Here is a 13,639-nt window from a genome sequence, read left to right as displayed (position 1 = left end):
GCCCCGCATCGAGCCCCGCATCGAGCCCCGCATCGAGCCCCGCATCGGGCTCCCTGCTCCGCGGGAAACCTGCTTCTCCCTCTCCCACTCCCCCTGCTTGTGTTCCCTCTCTCATTGTCAAATAAATAAATAAAATCTTAAAAAAAAAAAAGTTAAGAGCAGCAGCTTAAGAGCAGAGAAATTTTCAGTACTGTGTAAAAGTACCTAAATATATATTCTACTAACCCCTTGTTAGACAATTTAAGAGTTAATTTCTTTCTCCCTGAGGTTACTTGGCTCTGCCTAGCTCTCAGGTCATATCACCCGGATCCCTTGGGCCCAAGGAATTACCCCTGGAAGTTTAGAGCATACGATAGGCCTGCCTGGAATAACTGCCAATACATTTCTCAATCACTTGGATCACTGCTGGCATAATGGCCACTCTTTGCAGACCCAGCCTAAACCTTGTAGGCACTTGTATTGTTTGGAGAACATCAGAACCCAGGGTACCCTGTACCTCCTTTTCTCAATCCAGTCTGCTTTGATCAAAAACCTGTTCTCTCCAATTTGTGGTACCCGCCTGGGGCTGGTTTTAAAATCGCGATGTGTGGCCATATATTGGCAGACACTCTCACATGATGGTTGTTAACTGTAGAGCCTTTGCCTGGAGACTTTCGGAGGGTACGGTTACCATGACAACCACTAGAAAGATGGCAGGCAGGAGAAATGATGCAAATAAAGCAAAAGGGAGGCTAATTTCATGATGACAATCTGACCATGACAGAGTATGCCCACTCACAGATGGGAAAGCATTGTCCAAGTCATGACCAGGTGACTGTTACTAGAGAGAGAAAAAAAGAGGGGAGTGGAATTTACCACTGAGAGACCCAAAGAGGGAGAAGCTGGTTACCAAGGCAACTGGGGAGAAAGGAATGAAAAAATGGGGCTTCACCACAGCAGCAGAAAATTGCTTCTAGCCAAGCAACACGGGACTGTTGCTATAGAAACAAAGAGAACAGGGATCCTATAGACCATGGGGAGAATTATCACTGAAATGCTGAGCAGGAAAGACTCCTAAATCAGAACAGAGCCCATGGTCCAAAACAAATCAGGAGAAGTGAGAAAAACATCATACCATTTCCATTTGTTTTAATTCTACCAGTCCTACCAAAAGAGAACAGGAACATGTTTTTAAAATACCTTTAGGCTGTTTCATTTGTACCTGTTTGTCTCCCTAATGATCTTCTGAACTCCAAATTATACTAATAATTCCTTCAAGATAATCTGTAACTTGAAACCCTCATTGGAGTGTTTAAGTTCAAGGGAAAATTGAGAAATTGAAGTCTATGTCCAAGAATTAATAAGAATTTATTTTAAAGACAATATAAAATCCTCTAATGGGAAGCTTTACACAGTAATAAGGAGACAAGAGGTGACAAAAGGTTGCTGAGAAAGCTATTTGGGGGCTCCTGGGTGGCTCAGTCGGTTGAGTGACCAGTTTTTGATTTCTGCTCAGGCCATGATCTCAGGGTTGTGGGATCGAGTCCTGAGTCGGGCTCCTTGCTCAGCAGGGAGTCTGCTAGAGATTCTCTCTCTCTCCGTCTCCCTCTGCTCCTCCCCCCCTCTCTAAAATAAATAAATCAATTTAAAAAAAAAGAAAAAAGAAAAGAAAGCTATTTGTAGTCATGCCCAGGTATTAGCCCTGACCCCTCTCCCCCTTCTCTGAGGCCGGATGGGAAGTAGCTCAATCTATTCTGAAAGATAACTCAAGAGGAAAGGGAGTCTTTCACTTAAAGCATATTGTATATCTAGAGGTGGAGGTTGCCGAAGCTCACTTCCCATACTCCACTGCTTACAGATTATTTGAGGGTAAAGAAATTCTAGTTGAAAAGGCAAAAATGCTGGGATGGCTTCAGTCCAGAACATATCTAAACTACAAGAATAAGGAACTAAGGACATTCAGATTACTTGGAGGGTAATAATTCTTTGCCTCCCCTTCTGAAAGTCCACAGCCAGCCACCTAATCATCATCCCCAGTGTGTGCGTGTGTTGTACAGTGTCTGTCTGTAGGACAGATGTATAGTCCGGCTGGGCAACCTCTGCACCTGCCTCACTTTCTTTAGAAACCTGAATGCTGTATACAGGGTGGGATGGGCATGGGAACATGGCAAAAAAGGAGAGAGGAGGAAGTGTGGAGAGGTAGAGGGGATATCTGGGTGATGACCCACTACTGTTCATTATATTCTTTCCTGTCCTCTGTATATTTTATTTTATTTTTTTATTTTTTATTTTTTTAGATTTTATTTATTTATTTATTAGAGAGTGAGCGAGAGAGAAACAGCGTGAGAGGGGAGAGGGTCAGAGGGAGAAGCAGGCTCCCCACTGAGCCGGGAACCCGATGTGGGGCTCGATCCCAGGACTCCGGGATCATGACCTGAGCTGAAGGCAGTCGCTTAACCAACTAAGCCACCCAGGTGCCCCGTCCTCTGTATATTTTAAATGATTTACTTAAACATTTTTTTTTTTTTTTTAGAAAAAAGAAGAAGCATAGGCAAGAGGCTAAAGGTGAAGCCATTAGAGTGGAAAGGCCATTCAAAGGGAAGCAGCCAGAAAGCTCAAATGTTCAACATGGAAATCTAGAGGATGCTGTGATAGGACAGAAGGAGGAACATGCCATGGGAGGTCTGAAGCCTCTGTTTCCAAGGCCAGAGAAGAAAGTTGAGTTGAAGACAAACACTAGCTTTTTCTATAACCCTAGGTGCCTTTTCAGCCTGACCCCGTACTAATTAGGTATCCCAAATAAAAAATATATCTTGTGGGATTATTTCATGATAAACTTGGTGCCTGTATTAGTCTCCTAGGGCTGCCATAACATTACCACAAACTGTGTGGCTCAAAACAACAGAAATGTATTCTTTCACAGTTCTGGACCCCAGAAGCCCAAAATCAAGGGGTGGCAGGGCCATGGTCCGAAGCCTCCCTCTAGGGAAGAATCCTTCTTTGCCTCTTCTAACTTCTAGCTTCTGGCATTCCTTGGTTTGTGGCAGCATGACTCCAATCCTGCGTCTGTCTTCATATGGCCATCTTCTCTGCGTGTGTCTCTGTCTACATTTCTCCCTCCCTAGGACACCAGTCCTTGAATTAGAGACCACCTTAATCCACTATGACATCATCTTAACTTGATTACATCTGCAGACACCCTATTTCCAAACAAGGTCACATTCATGAGTTCTGGATAGACATGAGATTGGTGGGGGACAAAATACAACCCAGTAGAGTGCCTGTGAGTAATCACAGTAGTTTTCATTGGTTGCTGTTTCCATTGGCGAATTGTCGATTCAAATTTGGGAGCTCGGAATTGCTCAAAACAAGTGAGGTTCCCCTCACAAGAGAGTGGAGCTCACCATGTTATAGGGGTTATGTTATACCTAAAGTTAAGTTATAGGGTTTTCTCCAGAGCTCACCAGAATGTTCTCAGAGGGAGCTCACTTCCAGTCTTCTGCAGCTGTCTAAGAGGGCCTGCACACCCACAGTGAAGCCCCGAGGGCTGGAAGATCAGAGTGGGAAAAGTGCAAAAGGGAAAAAGATGCTCCTTTCCAGTCCTGAGCTCATGACTCTTTCAAGCCCTCTCCTCTGTATCTCTGGCCCCTTCTCTTTCTCATGGCTTGGAAGGTCGGGCCTTCATCATCTTTATATCCTGATGAGTCTCAAATCTGTACCTTCCTTGCAAACCCCTTCCTAAAGCTTTAGTATCACATCCTCGACTTCCTGTTGGGTGCTCTATTTCATATGACCCCATCACCTCAAACCTCATGGTGTCCCAAACCACAATCAGTTTCTTACCCTGACTTCCCTATTTCAAAGAATCACTGAGGATGTTGGCTATCAAAAGGGTCCTTTTAGAAATCCAGCACAACTCTGGTTTTGTAAAAATGTGACCACCCAGCCAGCACATCAAACCAGATTTTTCCCCATTCCCCAGACTCCATACAACCTTCCCAATCCCCTCTTCCCCCCAAACTATTCCCTCCACCTAGAACACCATCCTCTTCACTCGGTTACATGCTGCAGGGACTTCCAGTTCCAGTTATAGTCACAGTATCTCCACCAAGAACTTTCTTGATGACTCCAAACAGAGTGCTCTCTTCCCCTTCTGATGCTTGTAGCCCTCGTCTGAGATGGATATTGCCTTATCTTGTGATCGTGTTCACACGCTCATGAACTTCCACAAGGAGCCTAGCTTCATAGATCACTGCTCTCACTCTGTGGCGGGCACTGTTCGAAGTCTTTTACATATAATTACCTGTTGAATCTTTACAACAGTCCTGTGAGGTAGGTATTAATATTATATCCATTTCAGTGAAGAAGGAAATTTCTAGGACTCAGGGAGATTAAGGGATTTGCCCAACATCACACAGGTAGTAACTCCAAATCCCCGTTCTTAACCATCATACTATGCCATCTACACCACCTTCTGTGGCTACTTTTTTTTTTTTTTTAAATCTCCACATTCCTCATTCCAACGTTCTTCTAAGTGTGACCTCAGGATTCCACCTTCCCGTTTGCTTGTCAGCAGCGTAGATTCCTAGCTCTGACCTAGTGCATCAGGTCGGGGCAGGGAGTAGGTTCTTAACACACGCTCGAGTTTGAGAGTCACTACCTGAACAAAACAGGCATTCGAGGGGTTAACTGGTGAAATGGGGTCAATTGACTCCAGCTCAGTCCAAAGATACTGCAGTGCCCAGTAAGGACACAGGGAGGGCCCATAGGTGCCACAGCATCCCAGACTCACAGCTCTTGCCTGCCGTGGGTCGTGGGATGCTGTGGACCAGCCAGAAGCTCAGGTCTTGTGCCTCACTTTCCCCTGTGCCTAGCTCAAGCTCCCCAAACCCTGGCTACTCTTTCCCTAATGACCTATTTCCTCTTGAGGCATCAGTCTGTGCACTCCAGATTACTTTAAGTACTCCTTCTGGGAAGATCCCTTATTTTACCAATCTCTTCCATCGCTTTCAAATATGACTAATCTATATTCTAGGTGTGGCTTGCTAAATGGTTTGAAAAACACTCATCATTTACTGAGCACTTACTATTGCTCACAACAACCCTGTGAAGTGGGTGCTATTATTTAGACCTGTTTCAGGGAGAAGCTAATAATTTACCCAAGGTGGTGGCAAAGGTACAGCTGGAAAATGCAGAGGCAGATTTGGAACTCAGATCTGTTGGGTGTGGGAGACCACTCAGCCGTACTGCTTCCTACAAGTTTAAAGGCGATTCAACACTTCCTGGGCACCTACTGGGCCCCTGGCACTGAGTCTAATTATTTAATAACTCACCTGATTAGAGACTTTAAGAACATATTTACATTTCCTGGCCCAAAGAATGGTAACATTAATACAGTTGATCCCTTTGGCAGCAGTTCCAAAAAAAGACATTAACAAGAGCTGCCCACCGGGCTTAAAGTAGAAATGCTCACACCCCAGCGGAGCTTCAGCTGACACATTTAGACACCTCCCCTCCACCCCTCCCCAGTCACCCACTCATCAATTATCTTCCAACTGGCTATCCTTATCCTCAGAAAGGAAACTCCTTCTCACTCCCTCCTATCACCTTCCAAAGCAACAAGCCATCCCCATCCTCCCCTCCTCCTTCTAAAGTGAATATTCTGGAATATCCTAACCCCGGAGCACTTTAGACCAATTCAGCATATCTAAGATAGTTCAACCTGTCTCAGTCCCCCCCAAAATAGCTTCCCACAAGGGCGGGAATTAGCACACGTGTTAGCCTTTTATTGTCTAACAGGGAGGGTGACCTTTCTTTTCTACACTAAGTGTGGCTTCTCAGCTGCCCCTTATTGTCCACACGTGTGTCCTCAAGTTGGGTGCACAGTCCCTTAGGTGTACTACTCAGTCAAACCTAATTTGTAGAAATTGTTCTCTGAAATCCAGGAATAAACTCCTGGCTATTTTCAGACAAAGATAGAGGTAGGAGTTTGTAGAAATGAGCTAGGAAGGAGCTTAAAATACTTCACATTCCAGAAACACCCTCCCTTCCCCCCAGGAGATGGCTTTATTCCCACTCCTTTCTCAGCAGAGTTGGACTCAGAGGAGCTGAGGCTTGGAGACAGACGGCTGGTCCTAGCTGTGTGGGCTTGGACAAATGATTTCAATGTGTCTGAGCTTCAGGTTGCTCATCTGTGAAATGGGGCTGATGCCACCCTGTTCTCTAGGTTATTGTAAGAATTAAGATATGTAAAACAACTAACACCAGTCCCCGTAAGTAGGAGTCTCTACTATTTTACCAAGGACCCATGAATTCTTTCAAGGCCAGGAAAGGGAGAGAAGTCCTACAAATTAGTCTCTTGATAAATGGCATCAAAGAAGCAGGATGAGTATACTGGGAGCAGAGTGACTAGAACTGAAAGAGGGAACTGCAGTTCTAAGAAGAGAGTCCCAACAATGCAAGCCTATTTTTATCAAACAACTACTTACAAACTAGGTTTGGTGACTTGGAGGCAGTGGGGATGGGGTAGAAAGTTTACCTGACAGGAGACTGGGTTTGGGATTCTGATTTTGTTGTGACCTTGAGCCAGAATCTGCTCTGGGCTCCGGTACTCTGTGGCAGAGGTTGCATACTTACACATTGTGATGAGGGGCACTTTGCAAATGTGAGGAATTTATAAGAGCTTTTTGACTCTACTCAGGCTATATAAGAGAGGGAGAGCAGGTAGGCAATACCAGCCAGGAGAGAGCTGTAAGGAAGGATTAACTGAGGCAAATTGGCTTCCCTCCACCATGATGCTCATGGCCTTTCCCAACAGCAACTGTTGGCCTTTCCCAGACCTGGGGTGGGGGTGGGGGGCTCTCTGGGGCAAAACTAAGCCACCCAGCCCACAAATGCGGCACAGTGACTAGTCATGGAACATTTGCTCTAGCTCATCCCAATAAGTGGCAGGCACAATGGCCCCAAGGAGAGACAATTCCATCAAGCAGTTAAGTGATGGAATTCCATATTTACCTCCCCCACACACCCCTTGCTAACAAAACACGCTGTCGTTATTATGCAGTGATTAAGACCTCAGGCTGTGGAGATAGGCAAAGCAAGTTTCCATCCCAATTCATTTACTTACTAGCCCGGTCACTTTGGGCAGTTGTGTTTTCACTCTGAGAACCTCGGTCTCCCTCCTCCCTGGCCCCGGCAAGTAGTTGGTTGTGGTGTCCTACGTAAGAGGGAGCAGAGTGCTTTCGTATAGGCAGTGTTCTATCAGGAATGGCTGATGGCTGAATGGTTATTACAGGGCGCCTGGGTGGCTCAGTCAGTTAAGGAATGGTGATTATTCAATTTTCCTTTCTTGCATTTATGGCAAGTTTATGAGAGTGATGGGAGAGGGAAGGGGAGCCTTCATTTTCTTTCATTAATTGAGGGAAAAGGAAAAAAAAAATCACATTACGTCACAAAACCGTAGAGAATTTTTAAGACATCCTGCGAAGTCATCGGATCACCAAGGTAAGAACGGTACCACCTTAAAGAATATAAGGTTTTATACTCTAGAAAGTGGCTTAGGGGCGCCTGAGTGGTGCAGTGGGTTAAACATCCGAATCTTGGTTTCGGCTCAGGTCATGCATGATCTCAGAGCCCTGATCTCAGGGTCTTGAGATCGAGCCCCTCGTCGGGCTCGGCGCTCAGTGCAGTCTGCTTGGGTTTCTCTCTCCCTCTCCCTCTGCCCCACCCCACCCCCATACATAAATAAATCTTAAAAAAAAAAAAAAAAAAGAAGGGCTTAAAGTCTACTACTTCATTAATACCTGCCAACCCCCTGTGCACTAGTATTTATCCCCATTTTACAGATTAGGAGACTAAGGGTCACAGAGGTAAAGCTAAAAGGCACAGAACAAGTTAGGTAGTGGAACTGGGATTTCAAACCTTCTAAAGTACAAATTCAGCACTCCTTGCAATTCACAAGAGAATTTCACGTTCACTAAGTACACCAAGCACTGCACCGACGTTGTTTAGACATGTCTGAAATGGCATCTCAGGAACCCAAAGTGGAATGACCTGGTTAGCAACATGGTTGGAGAAATGCAACCCTCTAGATCACTGGTGGTTACCCTAAAATTGTTTTCCTTGGCTCAGGGGGACTTGGTTGGCATAAGGTGCCCCCACTCTGACATGTTTGAGAAATCTTTTATTAGCAGAAGTCCCAGAAGGCAACATTTTAAAATCAGGCAATCGATAATCACAACTAAATACAAAATTTCAGGTAAACTTGCCTTTCAAAATAAATCTGACTCTTGCAACAGGAGAATTGCCCAAGAGTTGTTTTTTTTTTTTCTTGTACAAAAACAATTAACACCACTTTGCAAAAGGCATACAAAAATACAGTATTAAAAAAAAAAACAAATAAAACAAACCACTGCTCCCAGCTTAATACCCAACAGCAGCTTATAAAACACAAGCTATTCAGGTGATACATCAGTAACCTACATCCCACCTGTTCTCCAAAGACAGTTCCAGAAGTCAGTTGGCTCCCGAAAACCATATTCCAGAAGGTAGAGAGGTTTTTTCCCAAACTTCCATTGGGGTTCTCTGAGGCCATGAGGCAACCTCAGAAACAGACCATTGTGCATAATAAGTTTGGAAGCAGCAGCTGGCTTTGCAGAGCCACAGAGAATGTTCTACCATCCTCCCCTCCCCCACTTTCCAAACCACAGCCAGTAGGCACCTGCTGCCCTGGGCAGGATTCTGGAGGGGCTGATCTTTCTTCTGGGCCAGGCTTAGGGGCTCCTGAGTTTGCCCACAGGACACCTGTTGGGTTGGATGCTTTTCCAGACTGGAGGCTACACCTGGAATCCACTTGGAGGTACCAAGTTCACCTGGGGCAAAATCCATGGTCGGCTAAGCAGAGTTCCTGGAAGCTCCTTTAAAACCCACCAGGAAACTAGTCCACCTTCTGGAGCACTGGATGAGTCCCAGCAGCTCTCCTAGCAAGAACTTCGGTAAGGCCCAGACGCTGGGAAAGAGATCTGACTCATGTCAGCCTGGCAAGGGGCCCAAGGGTGGCTGCAGAGCCAGCAAGCTAGCTCCTTGGAGTTGCACTAGAAGGACAGTTTGCATGGTTCTAGTAGAACTTCAAACTTACCAGTCAGGGACTGAGATGAGAGGGAAGTGGGAAAGAGGAAGTGGTAGAGTTCTCCCTCCCGAGGTGCCTGACATCTGCCTCGAGTAAAGATTCCAAGATGGAAAACACCTGGGCAGATAACACGTTCACAGCCAGGACTCCAAGCCTTTCCCAGGCCGCAGGCTAGGACCCATTTCCCAGGGTCTTGGGGAAATAGTTCTGACCTGTGGGAAAGGGGTGCTGTAGAGCCCATTGCAGAACAAAGGCAGAAGGAAACAAAAAAGTCCCTTGTGGGGACAGAATGGTTTTTCCCTCAGAGGATAGGGCCCAGAGGGCTTTGAGACAAAGAATCTAGAGGCCAAGCTCTTTAAATGTTCTCAAGGTCGTAGCATTTAGAGTGGGAGGAGGGGTGCTAACATTGTTTTATTTATATATATATATATATATATATATTTAAGGTTTCCAACTCCTCAGCTACTGTAAAGTGTCTGACAGTGAGGTAATGGTCCATGTTGATCAAGTCTGTGAGCCTGTCTTCACCCAAGACAGCTCGTGTGTCTCCTGGAAAGAAGAGCCTCAGGGAGAGCGTCCAGGCCCAGCTGTCCCAGCATCACCCCAGAGACACCAGTGGGAGCATCCTTTCCCAGCCCGAAGCTCATCCGGAGTGTGAGATTTCATGCCGGCTGCAGCCCCCCGACAACGTCCACCACCTGTTGCATAGCATCTGTCAGGCTTTTCTTCTGAGCTAGTGAGCTAGGCAGACCCCAGGTCTCCTCAGTCAGCTGCCTGCCTGAGAAGCCAAAGGCGCAGAGAAAACCCAGTGCTCCTGTGAGTCAGGGAGGAGGGAGAGCTGGCTTTCAAGGTTTCCAAGAACGCAAGCCCTTAGAGTGTGGGCACCGGCTGCACTGCATTCTGGAATGTACTGTTCCGCCGGTCCCACCGTCACCAAAATGTGCAAATTACCAAGGGGGAGAAGGAAGGTGAAAAAATAAACTCGAGTCTCTGTAAGACGGAGCAGTCAGGCTTTTTGGTCACTTAGTAGCCGCTGAGGTATGCAATTCTCTTCTGCAGTTGCTGCTGCCGGCATCGGAGCTGCCTTTTCTCCGTGGCCATCCTCTTCTCGGCCCCCACGAGGGCTTGCAAGTACTCCAAGGCCTTGCTCAGGATCACCACTTTGGGGGCCTTGGAGCAGCTGGCCAGGGTGGGTACCTGGTCCCTCAGGGCCAAGAACCTAGAACGGAGGTCATTCCGCCGTTTGCGCTCCAGGAAGTTGTGGTTCTTCCTCTTGGTCACATCCTCGGTGTCGGAACTGACAGGTTTGGGGTGGCAGGACTGGGGAGCATCACTTTCTACAGGTGGGGGACTCACAATCTCTTCATCTGCCTCTTCTTCCTTTTCCTCTGGGGCATCTCTCTTCAGAGCCTCTTCTTGGGGACCTCTCTCTGGAGCCCCTCCTTGGGAACAGCTTTCTGGAGGAAAACGGGCAGCGTAGTTGTGCTGTTGCTGATGGATGGAGATGTGGAAATGTTTCATGCAGGGGTCCAAAGGGTCTGCCCGCACCGTGATGGTGACCGGCTTCCGTACACCCAGGGACTGTCTCTTCTCCACTGTCACGACGTCAATTTCTTCACCCTCTGTCCAAGAAGAGAGATCCAGAGAAGAAACACACCCCATGAGAAACACACACACACACACACACACAGACCTGACGCTGGGGCTTGGGAAAGGAGCTGACATTTTCCCCATTTAGATATAAACAGATTGAAGTGAGGAGAAAGACAACTGGTTCATTTGTAAGGGGGTAAGGGCAGCGTGAAGGAAAGAAGGGGAAATAAGCAAGAAGGAAAATATTCTCCAATTTCCTTTTGCACAGCAAGGCTTAGATAAGAACAAAAGGCAGACCCAAGCCAACAGCCCCCAGTCTGCCCAGGCGCTCCCCTCCCCCACCGAGGGGATGGAGAGAAAGAGCTATCGGCCCTGGGACAAAGTTTAGCTATAAAGATCTTCCCCGGTCGGGCTCTTTCATGCCCCATCAGAATTGTAAATGAGGGGTCTGTGGGCAGAGCTGCCCTTTGTTCCTGCCCAGCACAGTCTGCACTTGGGGAATTGTTACTTTTCACAAGTTATAAATCCTATTATTCCTCCACCTCTCAATTCTGCCATCCTTTTCAGCTGAAGATTCTGAGAAGGGAGGGCTACAACCCATCCCTCCTCACCCACAGGGGGAGGGAACGGGTTTCCCTCAGGAGCATTTTGCTCCTGGTTTCAATGGGTTTCTAGACATCCATCATTTTATAGGTCGCCTGCCCCACCCCCTTCCCTGGACCAGAAGAGGGTTGGATTTGTATTCGCCTGTCGGCAAAAGCTGCTGGAACTTCAGAAGGTACAAGCAAACATTTCCAAGCGACCTGTGCGGGGGACAGGGAACTGAGCAGCAACAGACTGTCCCAATACAAGGGCCAAAACACCAGGGACCTGGAGGCGCCTGGAAATGCCCCCGTCATTCCCTGGCTCACAGGTCTCTTAGGCTACCCAACCACGGAGAGGTGCAAATAGGGGACCTCCTTCCTGCTTCACGCATTTTGCAGCCCCCACATAGAGGGCCACCTTAATGCATTTCAGCCTGACAACAGAAGAGCTCAGTTCTCGGCCTCTTTTGAGTATCAGGATGCTTGAGCCCCTTTGTCAGGAAGGCTTCCATTGTGTGGACAATCGCATTATTTCTCCATTAATAAAACCTGACCATTCAGCCCTCCTGGCCACAAAGCCTGTGATTGGCTGGCTAAGCTGTGTTTGGAATGCTGTTTGACCCAGCCCCTAGCCCGTATTGGCTGAGCCTTGCCGTCAGTCACTCTCCCCACCCCCCCCTCTTTATTGTTTGCAATCTGTTGCATTTTGTTCTGGGCCATGTGGCCTGTGAGTGAACCAGGAGCTTGCAAACAGGTTCAGGTTAAAGGGCAAGTCAGAAAATGATTCAGGAGGCTTCCCCACATCCCAAACCTTTAATATTTCAGTGTTAAACCTCATAGCTGGTAAGGTTCTGCCTAAGGAAGAAATAATGTAAGACACCATTCTTTTCAGAGATGGTCTAACTCTACCCAGACAAGGAAATGGCCTCAGCTGGACAATCAAGTCCAACCCTCTCGTGTGCAGGAGAAACTGAGATCCAGATCAGCCATGTCCGCATATCACCTTTGTAATGTTCTGGATCTCAAACTAAGATCTCCAAACTCCCCAGACAATGCGCTTTCCACTCTACCACTCCATCAGCTTTTGTAGAGATACATCTTTATTGGTTTCTTGATCTCAAAACTCCCATTCCAGCCATTAAACAAACATGAGCTCTTGGTGTTGAAAGCAAGCAGGTTAAAAATGACCTTAACACAGTGGACCAAAAAAAAATTGACTTTTAATTTCTTGTTATCCTTATTTTTCCCCTCAAGTGTATGACAACTTCCATACCCACTCCCCAGTTCCCTCTCAATCGGTCATGTAAAAGTTATTCTTTTTAAAGGCTACTGCGAGTTTTCTAGGTCCGGATTTACCTGATGCTAGTCAGTTGGCACCCTATAGAAGCACCCTCTCCAGTCTCTCTCCTGGTTAGAGGTCTAAGAGGCTAGGCTAAGAATATCGTAGTTTGGTGGCACAGGATGCTCAAAGTCTGCCCTTAGTGAGGTTTAAATTTGCATCCAAGGGTGGAGGAGGAAGCTGGTTCCATATCTGTGACCCCAGCACCTAGCTCAGAGCTTGGTACCAAGCAGGGGCCAAAGAACATTTGTTGAATGCAAGGAAGCAGCTACACAGAGCCTACAGGTGAAATTAGGAGGGAGCTAGAGGAACATCTTCCCAACTCAGACCAAAGCAACAAACCAAGGTGTAGCCCTTCCGGGATAAGCTACCATGAAGACCCTGGAAACATCAAGAAAGTGCCTGGTTGCAATGGACGGTTGGGCAAAAGAAGATGGGGCTCAGTTCTAGTGATTTCCTATTTCTAAGCCTCAGTTTTTCCATCTGTTAATGGGGAGCGTTCATTGCTCTGCTGCCCGTCTGGTGAGTGATTGTGTGGGGCACAAATGGTAAAGGGTGCGAGGGGTGCAAGGGGAGGGCATTATTGGCATTTTAAAGTAAAGCAGACAGGAAACTAGATTTTTTAAAGGGTGAAGGCTTTGGCTTTGCACAAAAGGCTCCTCAGCTTCCTCTCTCCCTAGGGGAGTGTGAGTTTCTCCAGGGAAAGTGGCAGCAACAAAAAACTTCAAGCCTGGAGTCACCTTTAAGGGACCCCTTCCAGCCTCCGGAGGAAGAAATCCCCCACAGTCCAATCCTAGTATTGTCCACTCTAAGCGCTAAGCCTCACCCTGTCTCCCTTGTCCCTTGGGGCTTCAATCATCATCAAAAGGACGCTGGCTCCCACGCCACTTCTTCAAACTGTTTACTAACACACCCACGTGCCAGACAGACACCGCCGGGGGCTACACCGGCAGCTTCAGCCAGAGAAAGGGGGAGGTGGCCGAAGGGCTTGCGAGGACCCAATGCCAGACCTCAGAC

General features: G+C 47.2%; 1 protein-coding gene across 7 annotated transcripts in view; it reads right to left on the bottom strand.

The window, feature by feature from the left end:
- Nucleotides 1-7,868: 7,868 nt before the first annotated feature.
- Nucleotides 7,869-13,639, bottom strand: part of MYCL (MYCL proto-oncogene, bHLH transcription factor) — a 35,824-nt gene continuing 30,053 nt past the window's right edge. For all 7 annotated transcript variants that reach the window (XM_035018935.1, XM_035018936.1, XM_035018933.1 and 4 more), the window contains one exon: nt 7,869-10,728. In XM_035018935.1, coding sequence (XP_034874826.1) covers nt 10,130-10,728 — 599 coding nt within the window. In that variant the 3' untranslated portion in view covers nt 7,869-10,129. The remainder of the gene's footprint in view (nt 10,729-13,639) is intronic.

Source organism: Mirounga leonina, unplaced genomic scaffold (assembly GCF_011800145.1).
Source record: "Mirounga leonina isolate KUSES-001 unplaced genomic scaffold, KU_Mleo_1.0 Mir_173, whole genome shotgun sequence".
NCBI classification, from domain to species: Eukaryota; Metazoa; Chordata; class Mammalia; order Carnivora; family Phocidae; genus Mirounga; species Mirounga leonina.
This window is presented reverse-complemented; position numbering and strand designations above follow the sequence as displayed.